The sequence below is a fragment of the Sceloporus occidentalis genome, unplaced genomic scaffold (genome assembly GCF_023333645.1).
Source record: "Sceloporus occidentalis isolate IW3139 unplaced genomic scaffold, rSceOcc1.0.p SCAF_427, whole genome shotgun sequence".
Classification (NCBI taxonomy): domain Eukaryota; kingdom Metazoa; phylum Chordata; class Lepidosauria; order Squamata; family Phrynosomatidae; genus Sceloporus; species Sceloporus occidentalis.
The window spans coordinates 297468-318493 of NW_028317407.1; the positions used below are offsets into that span (position 1 = coordinate 297468).

At 59.3% G+C, this 21026-nt stretch overlaps 3 protein-coding genes across 3 annotated transcripts; all 3 read left to right on the forward strand.

Moving 5' to 3' along the window:
- The first annotated feature begins 700 nt into the window (after positions 1-700).
- LOC149272672 (cyclin-dependent kinases regulatory subunit 1-like) lies at positions 701-3202 on the forward strand. Its single transcript, XM_089506870.1, has 3 exons — positions 701-765; positions 2892-3019; positions 3156-3202. Exons 1-3 carry the CDS (start codon positions 701-703, stop codon positions 3200-3202), a joined length of 240 nt encoding a protein of 79 aa, XP_089362996.1.
- A 688-nt stretch (positions 3203-3890) lies between these two features.
- On the forward strand, positions 3891-6916 carry LOC149272673 (bifunctional FAD diphosphatase/FAD synthase-like). The gene is made up of 8 exons (XM_089506871.1): positions 3891-3947; positions 4308-4490; positions 4623-5382; positions 5491-5638; positions 5722-5820; positions 6097-6286; positions 6405-6478; positions 6781-6916. Exons 1-8 carry the CDS (start codon positions 3891-3893, stop codon positions 6914-6916), a joined length of 1647 nt encoding a protein of 548 aa, XP_089362997.1.
- Positions 6917-9945: 3029 nt separating this feature from the next.
- Positions 9946-19888, forward strand: LOC149272674 (SMAD family member 6-like). Its single transcript, XM_089506872.1, has 4 exons — positions 9946-10004; positions 17943-18403; positions 18656-18769; positions 19362-19888. The coding sequence occupies exons 1-4, from the start codon at positions 9946-9948 to the stop codon at positions 19886-19888; spliced, it is 1161 nt and encodes a 386-aa protein (XP_089362998.1).
- Positions 19889-21026: the final 1138 nt, after the last annotated feature.

Genomic DNA, 21026 nt, shown 5'->3' on the forward strand with positions numbered 1-21026 from the left:
CAGCAATGGGGGGGTCCCCCAGTGACAGCAATGGGGGGGTCCCCCAGTGACAGCAATGGGGGGGTCCCCCAGTGACAGCAATGGGGGGGTCCCCCAGTGACAGCAATGGGGGGGTCCCCCAGTGACAGCAATGGGGGGGTCCCCCAGTGACAGCAATGGGGGGGTCCCCCAGTGACAGCAATGGGGTGAGGCCTAATGTCAGTAATAATGAGGGCTAGGATACTCCAAGAGATAGGATGCTGAATAACCGGGGGAGCGATGGGGGCGCAGCGACGACTTAGAGTTGTTCGGGGCGTGCTGCGGAAAGACAGGGAACAGAGTATAGATGGCCGCCCTCCACAAACTCACCGGGGCAGCATTAAGCGCGAGGGGTCCGTTTTCCTGATTCCCCTACTCGACTCTACAAACTTTCACCCCGGACTCTGCAAACTTTCCGCGTTACTTCCGGCACCGCCGGCCCCTCCGCCTTGATGCGACGTCACTAAACGGGGCGTGTCGGGATAAGGCGGGGTCTGGCACTGCCGTGTCGAGAAGATTGCGCGTCAAGCCTCATTCTCCTTCTTCGCTCCACCTTCTCGGACTGGTGTCTCTGCGGATTGGATGCTTGGCTGCTGGGTGCCGATTGGGTTTCGTTGGGCCAATCACAGGAGGCGGCGGGAGAGTTTGAAGTATCAGGGAGAGTCCGCATCGTCGCCGCGCCATGTCCGCCGCATCGCGTCAGATTTACTATTCAGATAAATATGATGACGACACGTTCGAGTACCGGTGAGAGCGGTAACTTGTGCGGTGCAGGTCGTACCGTGTGCGCGCGGGTAAATGGGGGGGTAGACTACGAAGTGAGGAGTGGTTGTCATGGAAACCGGCAGTGTGATATAAATGGTTAACGCTCCCAGGACAGCGGGGAAGCTGCAGCATTGGTGTTCACCGGAAGAAGCTGCCAATTAGTGGCCCCTGACATTATAAGTCGTTGTGTACCTGTGTAGTACAGGGGTATTGTTGCCCCTCAATGTGTTGGATGTACAGTGAACGTTAATGAACGGCAGAGAGGGCAGACTGACAGCTGTGACTGCAGGCAGCGAGGGTCTGGCTTTGGGGGGGGACACACGCTGGCAGCTAGGGTCTGGCTTTGGGGGGGACACACGCTGGCAGCTAGGGTCTTGCTTTGGGGGGGTGGCGTGCTGGCAGTGAGGGTCTTGCTTTGGGGGGGTGGTGTACTTGCAGCTAGGGTCTGGCTTTGGGGGGGTGGCGTGCTGGCAGTGAGGGTCTGGCTTTGGGGGGGTGGCGTGCTGGCAGCGAGGGTCTGGCTTTGGGGGGGTGGCGTGCTGGCAGTGAGGGTCTGGCTTTGGGGGGGTGGCGTGCTGGCAGTGAGGGTCTGGCTTTGGGGGGGTGGCGTGCTTGCAGCTAGGGTCTGGCTTTGGGGGGGTGGCGTGCTTGCAGCTAGGGTCTGGCTTTGGGGGGGTGGCGTGCTGGCAGTGAGGGTCTGGCTTTGGGGGGTGGCGTGCTGGCAGTGAGGGTCTGGCTTTGGGGGGGTGGCGTGCTTGCAGCTAGGGTCTGGCTTTGGGGGGGTGGCGTGCTTGCAGCTAGGGTCTGGCTTTGGGGGGGTGGCGTGCTGGCAGCGAGGGTCTGGCTTTGGGGGGGTGGCGTGCTGGCAGCGAGGGTCTGGCTTTGGGGGGGTGGCGTGCTGGCAGCGAGGGTCTGGCTTTGGGAGGGACACGCTGGCAGCGTGGGTCTGGCTTTGGGGGGGACACGCTGGCAGCTAGGGTCTGGCTTTGGGGGGGTGGCGTGCTGGCAGCTAGGGTCTGGCTTTGGGGGGGTGGCGTGCTGGCAGCGAGGGTCTGGCTTTGGGGGGTGGCGTGCTGGCAGTGAGGGTCTGGCTTTGGGGGGGTGGCGTGCTGGCAGCTAGGGTCTGGCTTTGGGGGGGTGGCGTGCTGGCAGCGAGGGTCTGGCTTTGGGGGGTGGCGTGCTGGCAGTGAGGGTCTGGCTTTGGGGGGGTGGCGTGCTGGCAGTGAGGGTCTGGCTTTGGGGGGTGGCGTGCTGGCAGTGAGGGTCTGGCTTTGGGGGGTGGCGTGCTGGCAGTGAGGGTCTGGCTTTGGGGGGGTGGCGTGCTTGCAGCTAGGGTCTGGCTTTGGGGGGGTGGCGTGCTGGCAGCTAGGGTCTGGCTTTGGGGGGTGGCGTGCTGGCAGCGAGGGTCTGGCTTTGGGGGGGTGGCGTGCTGGCAGCGTGGGTCTGGCTTTGGGGGGGACACGCTGGCAGCTAGGGTCTGGCTTTGGGGGGGTGGCGTGCTGGCAGCGAGGGTCTGGCTTTGGGGGGGTGGCGTGCTGGCAGCGAGGGTCTGGCTTTGGGGGGGTGGCGTGCTGGCAGCGAGGGTCTGGCTTTGGGGGGGTGGCGTGCTGGCAGCGTGGGTCTGGCTTTGGGGGGGACACGCTGGCAGCTAGGGTCTGGCTTTGGGGGGGTGGCGTGCTGGCAGCGAGGGTCTGGCTTTGGGGGGTGGCGTGCTGGCAGCGAGGGTCTGGCTTTGGGGGGGTGGCGTGCTGGCAGCGAGGGTCTGGCTTTGGGAGGGACACGCTGGCAGCTAGGGTTTGGCTTTGGGGGGGTGGTGGCGTGCTGGCAGCTAGGGTCTTGCTTTGGGGGGGTGGCGTGCTGGCAGCTAGGGTCTTGCTTTGGGGGGGTGGCGTGCTGGCAGCAAGGGTCTGGAAGTGAGTGACAGTATAGGACAGACAATGAAAGAAGTAAAAGAGAGCGGGTTGGAGTCCGGGACACAATGAAATTAGACAGAGGGCGGAATTGAACGGAGATAGACCGGGGGGCTGTAACGGCCCAGTCTGTATTAAGTGTGGTGTTCGGAAAGCTCCGCTCCCCTGCCGTGGTATTAACTCCTTCTTGTCTTGCAGCCATGTCATGCTTCCCAAAGACGTCGCCAAGCTGGTCCCTAAAACGCACCTCATGTCTGAGACGGAGTGGAGGAATCTCGGGGTTCAGCAGAGCCAGGGCTGGGTGCACTACATGATCCATGAACCCGGTGAGTTATATACCCCATGCGGAGACACGGGGAGGGGTATGTGGACTCTCTGTATTTGGTACGGGGTTCAATCCCCAAGAAGGGTTCCAATGTCTGCGCTGGCAATCTGTGTTAATGAATGTCTTTCTGTCTCCAGAGCCCCACATCTTATTGTTCCGAAGGCCATTGCCCCAGAAGTTGTAGGCCTCCCCGCTGCTCCCGTTGGCTGCAAGCACCTTCTCGTAAAGCTTGTCTTCTCCGGATCCGTGCTGGCTGTCCCTATAACCGTCACTTTTGGACTGAAGCGCGGGAAGGATACGATTGGCTGGAATGGATATTTATGGCGTGTGGATTGTGTGTGGGTGATATCGAGTGTGGATCGCTGCTGGTTATTGCCGGCCGGTGGCCCGTCTGTCTCTATCTATGTTACCACGACGATGCAAGTGTTTTATTGCAACTCACTTGAATAAAGTGGCTTGGTTTTACACGGGCTCCGCTTTATTGAGATTTTCTTGCTGCAGGGGGCGCCGTCCTCCATGGGAATTCTAATGCTGTCGGACCTCTATTGCTAGGCAGCAGCTGATTCCCCCCCCCCTTCAGTACCGGGCCTCCATTGTGAACGGTGTAATATAGCGCAGGTTCTATTACCCCTGATGTTTATTTTTCAGTTTGAGCCGTAACACATTTTTTTGGTTGTTGGTGTTCTGGGCATAAATGACGACATAAACCCCAATTCACTCAAATTATTCCACTGATTCTAACAGCGCTATATACATAAATCCAATGTTCTAAGCACTAGAGTCCCTGACACAGTGGTTTCTAATCTGCATAACGAGCGGCCATTTTTGGGAAGCCTTATAAACACGGAGATTGGTATTCGGACTCCAGCAAAATGGCGCGGACCAAGTTCCTGGAGCCCTCTTCAGTGTTTAGAACTGGCCGGCGTTACGTAAGCAACTGCTGGCCAACCCTCGCTCCTGTTTAGTTGAGCAACGGCTGCTGCAGCCAATGGGTTGCCAGAATGCTGATAGGTCGGGGCTGGAAACAGGAAAGTTCTTCAGTGTAACGCGCAGCATCCCGTAATCAGGTGAGGTGGATGTGGGGGTCACACATGGGGTGTCCTGTGATTACTGGGGGTCTCTCTAATACCCACACGTTTCTGTATGTAGTGATAACGCCCCCCTCCCCGGCAGTCCCCTCATGGCTGCCTAAAGACATGTGTGGCCAGCCAAGGCTTTCCGGGGACCGATGGAGAGATTTCCCTGATCACCCCCTTAGTGTTTATCTCACGGTGTTGCTTTCGCCCCAGGGGCCCCTCATGTCCGCATGCAGTGGCCTGTGGTTAAGCAGAGCGGTGTCCAGGCTGACGAGGCTGCATGCGCACCTGGCCATGTCCGCTAACCAGATGTGCACAGAGTCGCCCGCCAGCAAACCGTCCGAGGAGGGAGCCGTGACCGCTGGAATCATCATCATCGGGGACGAGATCCTGAAGGTGAGCTGCGCTGCGGCACCTGCCGTCCGTCCGTCCGTCCGTGTGTGGGAAGGGAGTCCTAATGGGTGTAATGAGACAAATGGCCCCCTCCCGTCGGGCGGCATCCCTGCTGATTATTCTGTCTCGGTTTAGGGGCACACGCAGGACACAAACTCCTTCTTTATGTGCAAGAAGCTTCGTTCTATCGGGGTTAAGGTCAGCCGGATCTCCGTTATCCCCGATGACGTGGACGCCATCGCAGGGGAGGTTGCATCCTTCTCCCCCCGGTACACCTACGTGCTAACCTCTGGGGGCATCGGCCCCACGCATGACGATGTCACCTTGGAAGCCGTGGCGAAGGCGTTTGGGGAGGACGTGTTCCCGCACCCGGAGCTGGTTTCCCTGGTGCAGAAGTTCTTTGGGAAGTCTGATGCGTGGTGTCCCGAGATGAAGTTGGCGCGGATCCCCGTGTCCTCCAAGCTGAATTACGGCACCGATAAGCGGACGGGCGACTGCTTCAAATACCCGCTCATCAGCGTGCGCAATGTGTACGTCTTTCCGGGTATTCCCACGCTGATGGAGCGTGCGCTGGAGGGCCTGGACCATCTGTTTCGGAACGAGAACACCCGCTTTTACTGCCGGGAGATCTTTGTGAACGCCGACGAGATGTCTATCGCCGCTGTACTGGACGAAGCGAACGCCTGCTTCCGCAGACACGTCAGTCTGGGCTCGTACCCCGACTGGGGGAACAACTACTATCGGGTCCAGCTGACTCTGGACTCGGACTCCGAAGCACGACTTGAAGATGCCTACAACTTCCTGATCCAGCGGCTGCCGCCGGGAGTCGTGGTTCCCTACGTGAAGGACCCGGTGTCTCATGCCGCTGCCGAGGTGTATCAGCTGGCGCAGTCAGGTACTGTCCCCCGAGAGCCAGGCTGTCACGGCTCTTTACTTCCCGTATGGCTGGACCTTTCATAAACCTATAGCTGATGCTTCATTCTGACTCTCCCCTACCGCGCAGGTTCTCCTCTGGGTGTCAAGGTTGCCGCTGCATTGCAGACCGTGGAAGAAGCTCTGAATAAGTACAGCCTGGATAGGATCTGCATGGCGTTTAACGGCGGTAAAGATTGCACTGCGCTCCTGCACCTGTACCACGCTGCAGTACAGAGGTAAGACTCCCTCCATCCTGTCGGTATAACGCGTGGGACGGGAGAGGTGTCTGCAGACGCTCACTGTCTCTTCCTCTCCCCAGGAAGTACCCCGATCGCAAGGAGAAGCTGCAAGCTCTCTACGTCCGCATTGTGTCTCCCTTCCCGGAGATGGAGCTGTTCATGCAGGATACCGCCAGACGGTAAGAAGGGGGGCGCGGTAAGATCACCCGCTGTGTATAACGGTATGGCACGTGCCATGCTGCCAGGTGGGCTCTGAGAGGCAATACATGGTTGGTCTTCCCTCTTGGCCCTGGAGCTAACAGTCCTGAAGCTTCTGAATATCTAGTTCTATATTGTTTTCCTCCAGGACCCGGTTCCGGTTCTCCTCACGTGTGCGTGGCTCTGACTTCATGTCTTCTGGGAGTAGCGCCATACTTTTAGACGTGTGCCCTGACTCTTCTCGCCTTTAATTCCAGGTACAATCTTCATATCTACACTATCCAAGGTGACATCAAACAGGCCCTCATGGATCTGAAGGCTGAACAGCCGCAGCTGGAAGCCATACTAATGGGGACCCGTCGCACAGACCCTTACTCCGCAACGCTTACGCCCATGTGTTTGACAGACCCCGACTGGCCAAAATACATGAGGGTCAACCCACTGCTTGTAAGTATGGCTTCTTGATGTCTTCTGCCAGGACTGACCCTTCTCACCACTGTGCAGCGCCCTCGGCCCCTGCAGGTGTGTGTGGCTTAAAGCTGAGGCTCGAACGTTTGTTTTTCAGGACTGGTCGTATCGGAATATCTGGGATTTCCTCAGAACCCTCTTCATTCCTTACTGCATCCTGTATGACAAAGGGTGAGGACCTCACTGTCCTTCTCATTGTCCGGATTCGTCGCCTCCTCACTCTTCTCTGTCTCGTGTTCCTCTGCTCCATCTTTCCACCTTCTTTCTTCTCTCGTTGCCCCTCATGTTTGGAACATGTCCCTTACCGGACGTATCTTGGTCTTCTCGCCTTGTGTTCTGATACGATGGCTACCTCCATGGTGGCGACCGTTACGGAGTTCTTTGTTGCTTTTCAGTAGACGGGTTCACTTAGTTCCCTTTTCCTCTGTGGGTTGTGACTGTTTGCCTGATCCTGGTCTCTTTGCCCCCTGCAGTTACACATCTTTGGGCAGTATGGAGAACACTACCAAGAACCCCTCTCTGAGGTTCACCACGCCGGCAGGGGTCGAGAGCTTCCATCCGGCGTACATGCTGGAGAACGAGGAGGATGAGCGCACCTCACGGAAGTAATGTATCATGGCTCCTGTGCCGGGTGCTCGCACACATGCCTCATCTGCAGCCCTTTTCAGTGCCGTGTGCTGCCGTGTGGGGTGCGTGTGCTGCCGTGTGGGGTGCGTGATGTCACATGTACTACAGTGAAATTCTCTCAATGCACATGGCGTCTGTGTGACGATAATTTCATGGTAGTGGAGGGGCAGACCTTGGAAAAACATATAAGAATGAACTCTCAGGGCCCATAGGCATCTGCCCATCACCCTCAGCCGGGCATAGCTCGATTTCATTAGTCTGCTTCCTGCATATCTTTCCACACAGATCCATTTGAACTACGTGTAGCGTGTCCTGACATCTCGCTGTACGCTTGCTGCACAGATGGCTTGTTTGTAAGCTCTTGCGTCTTTACTGCTTGCCCCTGCGGGTGTCTGCTCTGTTGTCACGTTGGCCTCCCCGTCCCGCTTGCCTGTTGGCCTCCCCGTCCCGCTTGCCTGTTGGCCTCCCGCTTGTTCCCTTTCCCCTCTTACATTTTGCCATATTTCTGCTAGTCTGCAGGTCACCTCGGGCTGCGATTCGGAGTAGAAGATGCCCCCCGAGATACGCACAAGACCTCATGGGGACCAGTGCCTTTGGGGGTCCATGGGAGGAGGGGGTCACTTTATTTACTGTGTGTTGAGTGCCTTTTCCAGCAGAAATCAGCTGGTTTTGTGTTTAACCCATTGTGTACACATCTGTCTTGTGGAAAGATTATAGTCGCACGCCGTCCAGGTACTCGGCACTGAGCCCCCCGGCAGGGACATCTCCGCTGTCAGCAGCTTCACGGCACCCGGTGTCAGCAAATCCCAAACACAGGCTGCCAGTCGGCTGACGCAGCGCACGCGCGGGGGGCACCTGCCTCTCCCGCTGCCCCCTGTTTAGCTGGAAATACCTCATTTACAGACTGCCTTGCTGATGTTAACTCTTTGAGTGACGGTGCATTTGTCTAGTAATTGCTGCTTCTTCAGGTTAAGGCAGAGATGTATCCGGAATGTTAGTCGTTCACCCAGATAATGTGCTGTGAAGACCACCAGACGTGGCATTGCCCCCTCCGGCTGCTCTGGGGAGGGGGCAGGGAAGGCACGTGTATCCCGTGTGATGGTCACACGATGACGGCAGCTTCCAGTTCTTTTCCAGGACAATGGCCCTGATGTTCTGCTCTGTTGTGCGGCCGGGCCCCGGCTCATATATTGTGTCCCTGGTGCAGCTGCACGGCATAATGATTCCACTGAAACGACGGAAGTTCCTGGTGCCCACAGTGTGCCACGCGCAGCCACAGAACCCCATGCTGCCCCTGTCACCCTTCTCCCTGGGACAGGCTCTGCGGAACATGACGTTACCTTTCCCCCGGTACAAGAACGTCGCCGGAATGAATTATGGCTATACGTTTCTGCAGAGCGCCAAGGAGTGTTTGTATTTTCTGCTCTGCTGCTGGTGTGTGAAGGAGCTCCTGGACTGATGGCGGCAGAGCCTTCCCGCGCTGCACGGCTGCTGATACTGGATTACCGCAGAGCGCCTCTCCTTGCAGTGCCGGGTTACTGCAGAGCCTTTCTACCAGCTGGCTGGAAGATGGATTATTGCAGAGCCCTTTTTCTTGCCGGGCTGGATTACTGCAGAGCCTTTCTTTTTGCTGGCTGGATGCTGAATTAATGCAGAGCCTGTGCCCCTTGCCGTGTTGGAGGGGCGCGGAGCCTGTGCCCCTTGCCGTGTTGGAGGGGCGTGGAGCCTGTGCCCCTTGCCGTGTTGGAGGGGCGCGGAGACTGTGCCCTTTGCCGTGTTGGAGGGGCGCCGAGCCTGTGCCCCTTGCCGTGTTGGAGGGGCGCCGAGCCTGTCCCCCTTGCCGTGTTGGAGGGGCGCCGAGCCTGTCCCCCTTGCCGTGTTGGAGGGGCGCGGAGCCTGTGCCCCTTGCCGTGTTGGAGGGGCGTGGAGCCTGTGCCCCTTGCCGTGTTGGAGGGGCGCGGAGACTGTGCCCTTTGCCGTGTTGGAGGGGCGCCGAGCCTGTCCCCCTTGCCGTGTTGGAGGGGCGCCGAGCCTGTCCCCCTTGCCGTGGTTGGAGCGGCGTGGAGTTTTTCGTGTTGTGCTGGTTGAGTGCAGAGCGTTGCTCCTCGCTGTGCTGCATGCAGGATTATTGCGGTGTCTTCTTCCTCGGTGTCCCGAGACTTCTGCGAGTTCACCTCCCTTCTCTGCAGCCGCCTTCATTATATGAAAGCATTTCTCTGCCCCGAGCCGGGGCGCTGGAGATCAGAGCAGACATCAGAACTACCCCCCGATACCCCACGGCGACAGCTCCCTTCTGGAATCAATCCCGTCGTAGGGGTGGGCCGTGCGTTTGCGAAAAATAAAATTGTGTTAACTTGGTTGCCTTGTGTGTGTGTTTTGTCTGTAAGAAGGAGGATTGACGTGCGGCAGAGAAGCAGGAACGCTGGCAGTGAAAGAGTTACTGCGCAGTGTAATAATCTGCTGGCGTTGGTTTTGTGTCTTTTACAGGGAGAAGTGGTTTATTTTGCTTCGGGTTAATTCTAGGGGACAGGGAGAGAGGAGAGGAAGGGGATGGAATAAAGAGATGGGAGAGAGAGAGAAGGGGTGGGAGAGAGAGAGAAGGGGTGGGAGAGAGAGAGAACGGGTGGGGGAGAGAGAGAGAACGGGTGGGAGAGAGATTTAACAAAGTAAACGATTGAAATTAATTTCAAGGAGGAGAAAAATTACAACAAGAGATGGAATGCAAGGAACTTTTACTTTACTGTGAGGGTAGTATATAAGTAGAACAGCCTCTCAGCAGAAGTGCTAGAGGGTAATACAGTGAGGGGATTAAATAGGCATGGGAGATAGGCATATGGCTCCTGAATCTAAGACGAGCCCAACGTCTGATAAACGGGCGACTAGATGGGCCGATCTGCTGGCAGGTTCTGGGTTTGTACGTTAGGCTCTGGAGTTGTGCTGCGTGTGCAGTACCGGAAGTGGTCACTAGATGGCAGAAGTGTAGTAAGGGGTGGTCACCAGCAGGAGGCGCAATGCAGACTTTGAGATTTATCAGTTGGGGTGCCAGTAATATTAATGCAGCACCCATCAGGTAAGGGTTAACAGAAGAGCCCCCCAAACCTCACCGGTCTCTTCACGACACAGAGCCCCCCAAACCTCACCGGTCTCTTCACGTGCACAGAGCCCCCCAAACCTCACCGGTCTCTTCACGTGCACAGAGCTCCCCAAACCTCGCAGGTCTCTTCTCGGCACGGAGCCCCCCAAACCTCACTTGTCTCTTCACGTGCACAGAGCCCCCCCAAACCTCACAGGTCTCTTCACGTGCACTGAACCCCCAAACCTCACAGGTCTCTTCACGTGCACTGAACCCCCAAACCTCGCAGGTCTCTTCACGTGCACAGAGCCCCCCAAACCTCAGCGGTCTCTTCACGTGCACAGAGCCCCCCGAACCTCACCTGTCTCTTCACGTGTACAGAGCCCCCCGAACCTCACCTGTCTCTTCACGTGCACAGAGCCCCCCCAGACCTCACCTGTCTCTTCACGTGCACAGAGAACTGCCTACCAGCAGAGGTGCAAGAAGCCTAATGAGCATCAAATAGGGGTTTCCCAGGAGGGGGAGCATCTGTTTTTGTGTAAAACATGCCTCCCAAATGTCCTGCTTTGCCAACCGGCTGCCTGCTTTTCAGGACAGACGTAGTATTTGGGGGGCCACAATGCTGTGGTCCTGATTTCCTTGGCCTCTGCCTGTTTAGGTGACATAGCCCAGGCCCCAATTGGCTGGGGTCGAAGTACGGCAAATAACTATTAATGGTGTATTCCCTGGGATTATCCCCCCCCCCCGTTTTATTGTGACCAAACTCTAAATAAAGCGCAGGCCTCATCCTGCCCCGGCTGGCAGCTCCGGGGGCCGCAGGAAGCACAGAGGGCCGGATTAGGATGTTGTGGGGGTTCCAGTGCGGACAGACTGGACAGGATCCAAATCTGGCCCCTCCTGCTCGTGGCCCAGACGGCCGGCCGGGGCAGAGAAAGCAAACGATAAGCAAGAGACGGGGAGGAAATTCCAGGCCCTGAATAGCCAGCGAGGGGCAGGACTGGCCCGACGGGGACAGGCAGGCTGGCGACACGGCTATCACTCAGCCCCTGAGAGCCGGGGGGGGCAGACTGCACCCCCTTCAGACCTCCCAGCCCATAGCAAATGTGCCAGCCTGCGCCATACTGCCTATCAACTGCCCCGATGTGCCGCAGCCCCCTAACTGTGCCAGCTCTGTGCTGTGGCCCCTGTGCCCAGCTCTGTGCTGTCGTCCCTGTGCCCGGCTCTGTGCTGTGGCCCCTGTCCCTGTGCCGCGGTCCCAGACTGTCTGGAGCTGTGATTGTGCAGAATGTCTCGTTCTCTTCCATCCGATAGACGAGGCTGTCCGACCGGCCCTCTCACCCCCTCTGTTTCAAACCTTAACCAGCCTTTACATTCAGGAGCTGTATCCCTATACCATGCATGTTTAATACCATCACCCCGCGTAACCCTCGTGCTCCCTGTTCCGGGCCCCCCCTCGGGCTCCCTGTTGCGCGCGCCCCTCGGGCTCCCTGTTGCGCGCGCCCCTCGGGCTCCCTGTTGCGCGCGCCCCTCGTGCTCCCTGTTCCGGGCCCCCCCTCGTGCACTCTGTTCCGCGCCCCCTCGGGCTCCCTGTTGCGCGCGCCCCTCGGGCTCCCTGTTGCGCGCGCCCCTCGGGCTCCCTGCGTGCCGGCCGCGGTGTGCTGAACCCTGCAGGACGCCGTTAGCGGGGAGCGGGGCCGTAGCAGGCGCCAGGCAGCTCTCCCTTATCTCCTAGGGAAGTCTCCTGCTGAGTAAACAGAGCAGGGAAGGAAGTGAGTGAATGCGGTTATATGTAACCCCTCGTGTGCTGGGTCACGGGGTGCATGGCACGGGGTCATGTTTAATTAATGTGCATTTACACGTATGTTATATGTCAGCTCTGATATCAGCGTGAAGTGGGATATAAATGGGCTTGTGGGTGGGTGACGTTGTGACGATTCCATCTGAAGAGGAGACCTTTGAGGTTCCACATATTATTCTTTATTGTTCCAATAAAAGCTATCAACTTTGGCTAAAGGTTCTATCTTCTATTGGTTGCCACGGCAACTGCTCCGCTTTTAGCACCTTGCACTAGAATTGCTTCATATATAAAACTCCTAAGCTGCTCTTACTCCACATTGCTCTGCTGTCAGTGTACTCGGCCGCACCTGCGTGTTCTGTCACCTGCGCAGATGTGATGGCGGTAGGGCCTCCTCGTCCCTGTGCGCATGCGCAGACACGTGTAACGGTGGTGCAGCTGCGTGGGTTTAGCGCCGTGTTAGCGCAGGCGCATGCTAAATGTTTTGCGGAACTGAGTTCCTGGCCCTGCGCGGGGGCCACAGCACACAGTCGGCTTCGCTGGCAGTGAAATAGTTCAATAGCAGCCCCCCAGCCCATCTTTTAACTCTCTGTGTACCAGGGAGCTGAGCGGCAGTGCTCCGGCAGGGAATGAGTTAATGGTGCCTCGCAGCCGCCACCGTCCCGCTACCCCCCCCCGCATTCCTCTCCTCAGACGGCGCTGTCTGTGTTGGTGACATCGTGTGACGCAGGCAGTCCGGAGGGGGTGACAGGGGCCGGACAGGAAGCCCGTCGAGCTTTACTGCGCGACCCAACCGAGTCCCGCACACACACTCGCAGAGTCCGCAGGGAGCTGCCGGTGGGTGACGCTCTGCGGGGGGTGACGGTCTGTAGGAAGCTTCATGGTGGATAGTCTGTGGAGGGCTGTCAGTGGGTGACGGTTTTTGGGGGCTGCCGGTTGGGTGTGAGTTTGTGGGGGCTGCAGGTGACACTGTGGCGTGGGGGGCAGGGGGTGCTGTGTGTGGGACTGCCCGGCTGTGTGGGGGGGGCAGGGGGTGCTGTGTGTGGGGCTGCCCGGCTGTGTGGAGGGGGCAGGGGGTGCTGTGTGGGGGGCTGCCCGGCTGTGTCTGTGGGGGGCAGGGGGTGCTGTGTGTGGGGCTGCCCGGCTGTGTGTGTGTGTGGGGGGGGGGGGGTGCTGTGTGTGGGGCTGCCCGGCTGTGTGGGGGGCTGCCCGGCTGTGTGTGTGGGGGGCAGGGGGTGCTGTGTGTGGGGCTGCCTGGCTGTGTGTGTGTGTGTGTGTGGGGGGGGGTGCTGTGTGTGGGGCTGCCCGGCTGTGTGTGTGGGGGGCAGGGGGTGCTGTGTGTGGGGCTGCCCGGCTGTGTGTGTGTGTGTGGAGGGGGTGCTGTGTGTGTGTGTGGGGGGTGCTGTGTGTGGGGCTGCCCGGCTGTGTCTGTGGGGGACAGGGAGTGCTGTGTGTGGGGCTGCCCGGCTGTGTGTGTGGGGGGCAGGGGGTGCTGTGTGTGTGGCTGCCCGGCTGTGTGTGTGTGTGTGTGTGTGCGTGTGTGGAGGGGGGGTACTGTGTGTGTGTGGAGGGGGTGCTGTGTGTGGGGCTGCCGGCTGTGTGTGCGTGTGTGTGTGGAGGGGGTGCTGTGTGTGGGGCTGCCCGGCTGTGTGTGCGTGGAGGGGGTGCTGTGTGTGGGGCTGCCCGGCTGTGTGTGCGTGTGTTGTGTGGGGCTGCCCGGCTGTGTCTGTGGGGGACAGGGAGTGCTGTGTGTGGGGCTGCCCGGCTGTGTCTGTGGGGGGCAGGGGGTGCTGTGTGTGGGGCTGCCCGGCTGTGTCTGTGGGGAGCAGGGGGTGCTGTGTGTGGGGCTGCCCGGCTGTGTGTGTGTGTGGGGGGGGGTGCTGTGTGTGGGGCTGCCCGACTGTGTCCGTGGGGGGGTGCTGTGTGTGGGGCTGCCCGACTGTGTCCGTGGGGGCAGGGGGTGCTGTGTGTGGGGCTGCCGGCTGTGTGTGCGTGTGTGTGTGGGGGGTGCTGTGTGTGGGGCTGCCCGGCTGTGTCTGTGGGGGACAGGGAGTGCTGTGTGTGGGGCTGCCCGGCTGTGTCTGTGGGGGGCAGGGGGTGCTGTGTGTGGGGCTGCCCGGCTGTGTCTGTGGGGAGCAGGGGGTGCTGTGTGTGGGGCTGCCCGGCTGTGTCTGTGGGGAGCAGGGGGTGCTGTGTGTGGGGCTGCCCGGCTGTGTGTGTGTGTGTGGGGGGGTGCTGTGTGTGGGGCTGCCCGACTGTGTCCGTGGGGGGCAGGGGGTGCTGTGTGTGGGGCTGCCCGGGCTGTGTCTGTGGGGAGGCAGGGGGTGCTGAGTGTGGGGCTGCCCGGCTGTGTGTGGGGGGCAGGGGGTGCTGTGTGTGGGGCTGCCCGGCTGTGTGGGGGGGGCAGGGGGTGCTGTGTGTGGGGCTGCCCGGCTGTGTCTGTGGGGGGCAGGGGGTGCTGTGTGTGGGGCTGCCCGGCTGTGTCTGTGGGGGAGCAGGGGGTGGCTGTGTGTGGGGCTGCCCGGCTGTGTGTGTGTGTGGGGGGGTGCTGTGTGTGGAGCTGCCCGATTGTGTCCGTGGGGGGGCAGGGGGTGCTGTGTGTGGGGCTGCCCGGCTGTGTCTGTGGGGAGCAGGGGGTGCTGTGTGTGGGGCTGCCCGGCTGTGTGTGGGGGGCAGGGGGTGCTGTGTGTGGGGCTGCCCGGCTGTGTGGGGGGGGCAGGGGGTGCTGTGTGTGGGGCTGCCGGCTGTGTGGGGGGGGGCAGGGGGTGCTGTGTGTGGGGGCTGCCCGGCTGTGTGGGGGGGGGCAGGGGGTGCTGTGTGTGGGGCTGCCCGGCTGTGTGGGGGGGGCAGGGGGTGCTGTGTGTGGGGCTGCCCGGCTGTGTGTGTGTGTGTGTGGGGGGGTGCTGTGTGTGGGGCTGCCCGGCTGTGTGTGTGTGTGTGGGGGGGGGGGGTGCTGTGTGTGTGGGCTGCCCGGCTGTGTGTGTGGTGTGTGGGGGGGGTGCTGTGTGTGGGGCTGCCCGGCTGTGTGGGGGGGCAGGGGGTGCTGTGTGGGGGGCTTCCCAGCTGTGGGGGGGGGGCAGGGGGTGCTGTGTGTCGGTCTTCCAGCTGTGTGGGGGGGGCAGGGGGTGCTGTGTGGGGGGCTGCCCGCCTGTGTTGTGTGTAATCGTGCCGTGTGTTGTGTACACAGGAGATGGCATCAGTTCAGTAACCCATCTGCAGGATGTTTTCTTCCTCCCGATCATCACATCCCAGAGCATCTAATCCCAACACAAGAGGTGAGATGTTTAACCCTTTAGTACAGCTTTAACCTTACTCTCTAACACAGGGGTCTTACTCTCTAACACAGGGGTCTTGCTGTAAAGTGTAGGGTTGGAGAGGGGGGCGGGTTTGGGACATGTGGTAAGAAAGGAAGAAAATAACAATGGGGGAGACCCTGGAGCCAGACACAGGATGGGGGGGGGGGGGTCACTTCTCCCGGACGGGGACTCTGTCACGTCTCAGCCTTTCAGGGGTTAATTCTTAGACATTTTGAACCCAAATCCAGTTAGTAGTACCTATTCCCCATATTGATGTTACCCCCTTTCCCCCGTATTAAAGTGACCCCGGGGTAACGTTACCCCCTTTCCCCCGTATTAAAGTGACCCCGGGGTAACGTTACCCCCTTTCTCCCGTATTAAAGTGACCCCGCGTTAACCTTACCGCCCTTTCTCCCGTATTAAATTGACCCCGCGGTAACGTTATCCCCTTTCTCCCCTATTAAAGTGACCCCGCGGTGACGTTCCCCCCTTTCCCCCGTATTAAAGTGACCCCGCGGTGACGTTACCCCCCCTTTCCCCCGTATTAAAAGTGACCCCTCGATAACGTTACCCCCTTTCCCCCGTATTAAAGTGACCCCGCTGTGACGTTTACCCCTTTCTCCCGTATTAAAGTGACCCCTCGATAACGTTACCCCCTTTCCCCCGTATTAAAGTGACCCCTCGATAACGTTACCCCCTTTCCCCCGTATTAAAGTGACCCCGCGGTAACGTTACCCCCTTTCCCCCGTATTAAAGTGACCCCGCGGTAACGTTACCCCCCTTTCCCCCGTATTAAAGTGACCCCGCGGTAACGTTACCCCCCTTTCCCCCGTATTAAAGTGACCCCGGGGTAACGTTACCCCCACCCCCTTTCCCCCGTATTAAAGTGACCCCGGGGTAACGTTACCCCCTTTCTCCCGTATTAAAGTGACCCCGGGGTAACGTTACCCCCTTTCTCCCGTATTAAAGTGACCCCGCGTTAACCTTACCCCCTTTCTCCCGTATTAAATTGACCCCGCGGTAACGTTATCCCCTTTCTCCCCTATTAAAGTGACCCCGCGGTGACGTTACCCCCCTTTCCCCCGTATTAAAGTGACCCCGCGGTGACGTTACCCCCTTTCTCCCGTATTAAAGTGACCCCTCGATAACGTTACCCCCTTTCCCCCGTATTAAAGTGACCCCTCGATAACGTTACCCCCTTTCCCCCGTATTAAAGTGACCCCGCGGTAACGTTACCCCCTTTCCCCCGTATTAAAGTGACCCCGCGGTAACGTTACCCCCTTTCCCCCGTATTAAAGTGACCCCGCGGTAACGTTACCCCCTTTCTCCCGTATTAAAGTGACCCCGCGTTAACCTTACCCCCCTTTCTCCCGTATTAAATTGACCCCGCGGTAACGTTATCCCCTTTCTCCCCTATTAAAGTTACCCCGCGGTGACGTTACCTCCTTTCCCCCGTATTAAAGTGACCCCGCGGTGACGTTACCCCCTTTCCCCCGTATTAAAGTGACCCCTCGATAACGTTACCCCCTTTCCCCCGTATTAAAGTGACCCCTCGATAACGTTACCCCCCTTTCCCCCGTATTAAAGTGACCCCGCGGTAACGTTACCCCCTTTCCCCCGTATTAAAGTGACCCCGCGGTAACGTTACCCCCTTTCCCCCCGTATTAAAGTGACCCCGCGGTAACGTTACCCCCTTTCTCCCGTATTAAAGTGACCCCTCGATAACGTTACCCCCCTTTCCCCCGTATTAAAGTGACCCCTCGATAACGTTACCCCCTTTCCCCCGTATTAAAGTGACCCCGCGGTAACGTTACTCCCTTTCCCCCGTATTAAAGTGACCCCGGGGTAACGTTACCCCCCTTTCTCCCGTATTAAAGTGACCCCGCGGTAACGTTACCCCCCTTTCCCCCGTATTAAAGTGACCCCGCGATAACGTTACCCCCCTTTCCCCCGTATTAAAGAGACCCCGCGGTAACGTTACCCCTTTCCCCCGTATTAAAATGACCCCAGGGTAACGTTACCCTCTTTCTCCCGTATTAAAGTGACCCCGCGATAACGTTACCCCCTTTCTCCCGTATTAAAGTGACCCCGCGGTAACGTTACCCCCTTTCTCCCCTATTAAAGTGACCCCGCGATAACGTTACCCCCTTTCCCCCGTATTAAAGTGACCCCGGGGTAACGTTACCCCCTTTCTCCCGTATTAAAGTGACCCCGGGGTAACGTTACCCCCTTTCCCCCGTATTAAAGTGATCCCGGGGTAACGTTACCCCCTTTCCCCCGTATTAAAGTGACCCCGGGGTAACGTTACCCCTTTCTCCCGTATTAAAGTGACCCCGGGGTAACGTTACCCCCTTTCCCCCGTATTAAAGTGACCCCGGGGTGACGTTACCCCCTTTCCCCCGTATTAAAGTGACCCCGGGGTGACGTTACCCCCTTTCCCCCGTATTAAAGTGACCCCGCGGTAACGTTACCCCCTTTCCCCCGTATTAAAGTGACCCCGGGGTAACGTTACCCCCTTTCCCCCGTATTAAAGTGACCCCGGGGTAACGTTACCCCCTTTCTCCCGTATTAAAGTGACCCCGCGGTAACGTTACCCCCTTTCTCCCGTATTAAAGTGACCCCGGGGTAACGTTACCCCCTTTCCCCCGTATTAAAGTGACCCCGGGGTAACGTTACCCCCTTTCCCCCGTATTAAAGTGACCCCGGGGTAACGTTAGCCCCTTTCTCCCGTATTAAAGTGACCCCGCGGTGACGTTACCCCCTTTCCCCCGTATGAAAGTGACCCCGCGGTGACGTTACCCCCTTTCCCCCGTATGAAAGTGACCCCGTCTCTTTGCCCCGCAGGGTCTCTCACGGCGCGCTCCGTGCCGCATCGGGGGTCCGTCTCCATCTTATGTTCCGTTCTGTCTCTGCGAGGCAGCTTTGGAGGCAGCGCTGCACAACGCCGAGCCGGGGGCCGGGGGAGGGGGCGCCCCCAAACCCCCAGGACCTCCACAATGCCCTGCGTCCGGCGGCCCACCAACTCTTTAAGAAGCTGAAGGATGAGCAGTTATGGCGGCTGGCGGAGGCGGTGGAGAGCAAGGGGCGCTGGGACTGCGGCTGCGTCCGCTTGCCGTGGGAGGCGAGGGCCGGGAAGCAGGGCTCGGCCCCCCACGTCCTCCTCTGCCGGCTCTATCGCTGGCCGGATCTGAGGCAGGCATCGGAACTGAAGCGGCTAAACCAATGTGAGAACTTCTGGAGGAAGAGCAGGGAGGGGACCTCCATCTGCTGTAACCCGTACCACTTCAGCCGGTTGGCGGCTCCAGGTCTGTGGGGCACCTTAAGGCAGGGTGAATGCATTGCCCAAAGGCTGCTGGTCTCCATCTAATCTGCAATCATTGGGGGGCATTTCACCGGGAGGGGGGGGGTCAGAAGACATTTTGCTAATAGCTGAATAATTGCCCCCTCGTAGGAATTACCCCTTTTGCCTGTCTCATTATTGTAACGATTCGCTCCTGTCTCTTTCCTGCTGCCCCGTTTGGTTCTCGGCCCACTCCTTGTCACGTCTGCATTTCCAGTTGTAGAGCCCTGGGCCCCAGGATCCTGCAGAGGGGCCCCTCGATCAGCCCTGCCTGAGGGCTTTACTACCAAAAGTGCAGGAGGCACCCAGAGCAACATCCGAGGGAGGAACGGTGAGTAGAGGGAGAAGGGAGGAGGGATTTAACAAAAGCCCAAAGAGCTTACTATCTAATGGCATGAAGGGAGACCCTGTCCCAGGAGCTTACAGTCTAGCGGTATAATGGCAGACCCTGTCCCAGGAGCTTACAGTCTAGCGGTATAATGGGAGACCCTGTCCCAGGAGCTTACAGTCTAGCGGTATAATGGCAGACCCTGTCCCAAGGAGCTTACAGTCTAGCGGTATAATGGCAGACCCTGTCCCAAGGAGCTTACAGTCTAGTGGTATAATGGCAGACCCTGTCCCAAGGAGCTTACAGTCTAGCGGTATATTGGGAGACCCTGTCCCAGGAGCTTACAGTCTAGCGGTATAATGGCAGAACCCTGTCCCAGGAGCTTACAGTCTAGCGGTATAATGGCAGACCCTGTCCCAAGGAGCTTACAGTCTAGCGGTATAATGGGAGACCCTGTCCCAAAGAGCTTACAGTCTAGCGTATAATGGCAGACCCTGTCCCAAGAGCTTACAGTCTAGTTGTGCCCATGTAATGTTTAGTACAGATTGCAGCTGTCTGTCCATCCTCACGGTCTCTTTCTTTCTAACTCTGCCAGACACCACTCTGTCCAGAAGCTCTACTAAGGAGGGCCACTGGTGCAAACTGGCTTACTGGGAACACCGGACCCGCGTGGGGCGTCTCTACAGCGTGACAGAGCCAACTGTCCACATTTTCCATGATCTGCCCAAGGGGAGCGGCTTCTGTCTGGGCTTTCTGGGCTCCGAAAGCCGCAGTGAGGTGGTCAGACGCACCCGGATGAAGATAGGGCAGGGTCTGACCTTGAGCTACGAGCAGGACGGGGTCTGGGTTTACAACCGCAGCGAGCACCCCATCTTTATCAACTCCCCCACCCTGGCCCCCGTGGCCACCCGCGGGCCGGCCGTCCACAAGCTGCTCCCTGGGTATTCGGTGAAGGTCTTTGATTCTGAGCAGGCGTTGTCCGGCTACCCAGTGGTGGGAGACGGGCCCTGTGACCCCCGAAGTGTGCGCATCAGCTTCGCCAAAGGCTGGGGCTCCTGCTACTCTCGCCAGTTCATCACCTCCTGTCCTTGCTGGCTTGAGGTTCTGCTGAGTATTCCGTGACGAGGGGCCGCGAGCCTGGAGACCCCCAGCCTCCGCGCCGTGCTTCGCATTGATCTAAACCATCCGGCGTCACCATACGTTGGCCGAGCCACCTGCCGGCGTAGCCTGGCTCCAGCACCCGTACCACCGGCGAGGGCGTACCACCGGCGAGGGCGTACCACCGGCGAGGTCCCACACCGCCACCTTCTCAGCGACCACCAGAACCATCCCCCTTCAACCACATCGCTAGCAGAGCCTAGAACTGCCTTCAGTGCTGCGTGCCATACATCGCTGATCACACGGGACTCTCAGCCATCGTCACCTCCTGCACCATCCGTGTGAGCAGATCCTCGGCCAGGGTGCGTGTCGGGCCCCGTGCTCGCCATCCCCTGAAGGATCCTGACTCGGTTCCTCTTCGCCAATCGGGTGCCGTTATGTCCCCAGGTGGGCTCAGGATCCATAATTCCCCCTGCTGGCTCTTTGTGGATGGCCGAGCTCGGGCTCCATCATCCAGGTCCGGCAGCGAGTGTTCTGTCATTAGGCTCTATCATCTGTAGCGCTCTGCCTCCCACGTCACGTGTGCCCCTGTGTTACTGCACACGCGTGTAGAGGACCACATCAGCACAGCTCTATCCTTCCACCCAGGCGTGCGTTGTGTATGTGATGTTGCGTGTCCTGTGCCCTCTCCATGTTACTTTCTGTGAAATACTCCGGCAATCCAAGAAGGTTTCTTCCCCACACACGCGCGCACCCCCCCCACACACGCGCGCACCACATTCCCCCACCCCCAAGCGCGCGCACCACATTCCCCCGCCCCCCCATGCACGCGCACCACATTCCCCCGCCCCCCATGCACGCGCACCACATTCCCCCGCCCCCCCATGCGCGCGCACCACATTCCCCTGCCCCCCATGCGCGCACACCACACTCCCCCGCCCCCCATGCGCGCGCACCACATTCCCCCACCCCCAAGCGCGCGCACCACATTCCCCCGCCCCCCCCAATGCACGCGCACCACATTCCCCGCCCCCCCCATGCACGCGCACCACATTCCCCCGCCCCCCCATGCGCACGCACCACATTCCCCTGCCCCCCATGCGCGCACACCACACTCCCCCGCCCCCCATGCGCGCGCACCACATTCCCCCACCCCCAAGCG

Excerpts from the sequence above, each read along its gene's own strand:
- LOC149272672 (XM_089506870.1), top strand. The coding sequence starts at position 701 with ATGTCCGCCGCATCGCGTCAGATTTACTATTCAGATAAATATGATGAC. Across the intron at positions 766-2,891 it reads GACGACACGTTCGAGTACCG|CCATGTCATGCTTCCCAAAG; the intron begins GTGAGAGCGGTA and ends CTTGTCTTGCAG. Across the intron at positions 3,020-3,155 it reads CTACATGATCCATGAACCCG|AGCCCCACATCTTATTGTTC; the intron begins GTGAGTTATATA and ends TTCTGTCTCCAG.
- LOC149272673 (XM_089506871.1), top strand. The coding sequence starts at position 3,891 with ATGGCGCGGACCAAGTTCCTGGAGCCCTCTTCAGTGTTTAGAACTGGC. Across the intron at positions 5,821-6,096 it reads ATGCAGGATACCGCCAGACG|GTACAATCTTCATATCTACA; the intron begins GTAAGAAGGGGG and ends CTTTAATTCCAG. Across the intron at positions 6,479-6,780 it reads TGCATCCTGTATGACAAAGG|TTACACATCTTTGGGCAGTA; the intron begins GTGAGGACCTCA and ends TGCCCCCTGCAG.
- LOC149272674 (XM_089506872.1), top strand. The coding sequence starts at position 9,946 with ATGCAGACTTTGAGATTTATCAGTTGGGGTGCCAGTAATATTAATGCA. Across the intron at positions 10,005-17,942 it reads ATTAATGCAGCACCCATCAG|GGTCTCTCACGGCGCGCTCC; the intron begins GTAAGGGTTAAC and ends TTTGCCCCGCAG. Across the intron at positions 18,404-18,655 it reads CAGCCGGTTGGCGGCTCCAG|TTGTAGAGCCCTGGGCCCCA; the intron begins GTCTGTGGGGCA and ends CTGCATTTCCAG.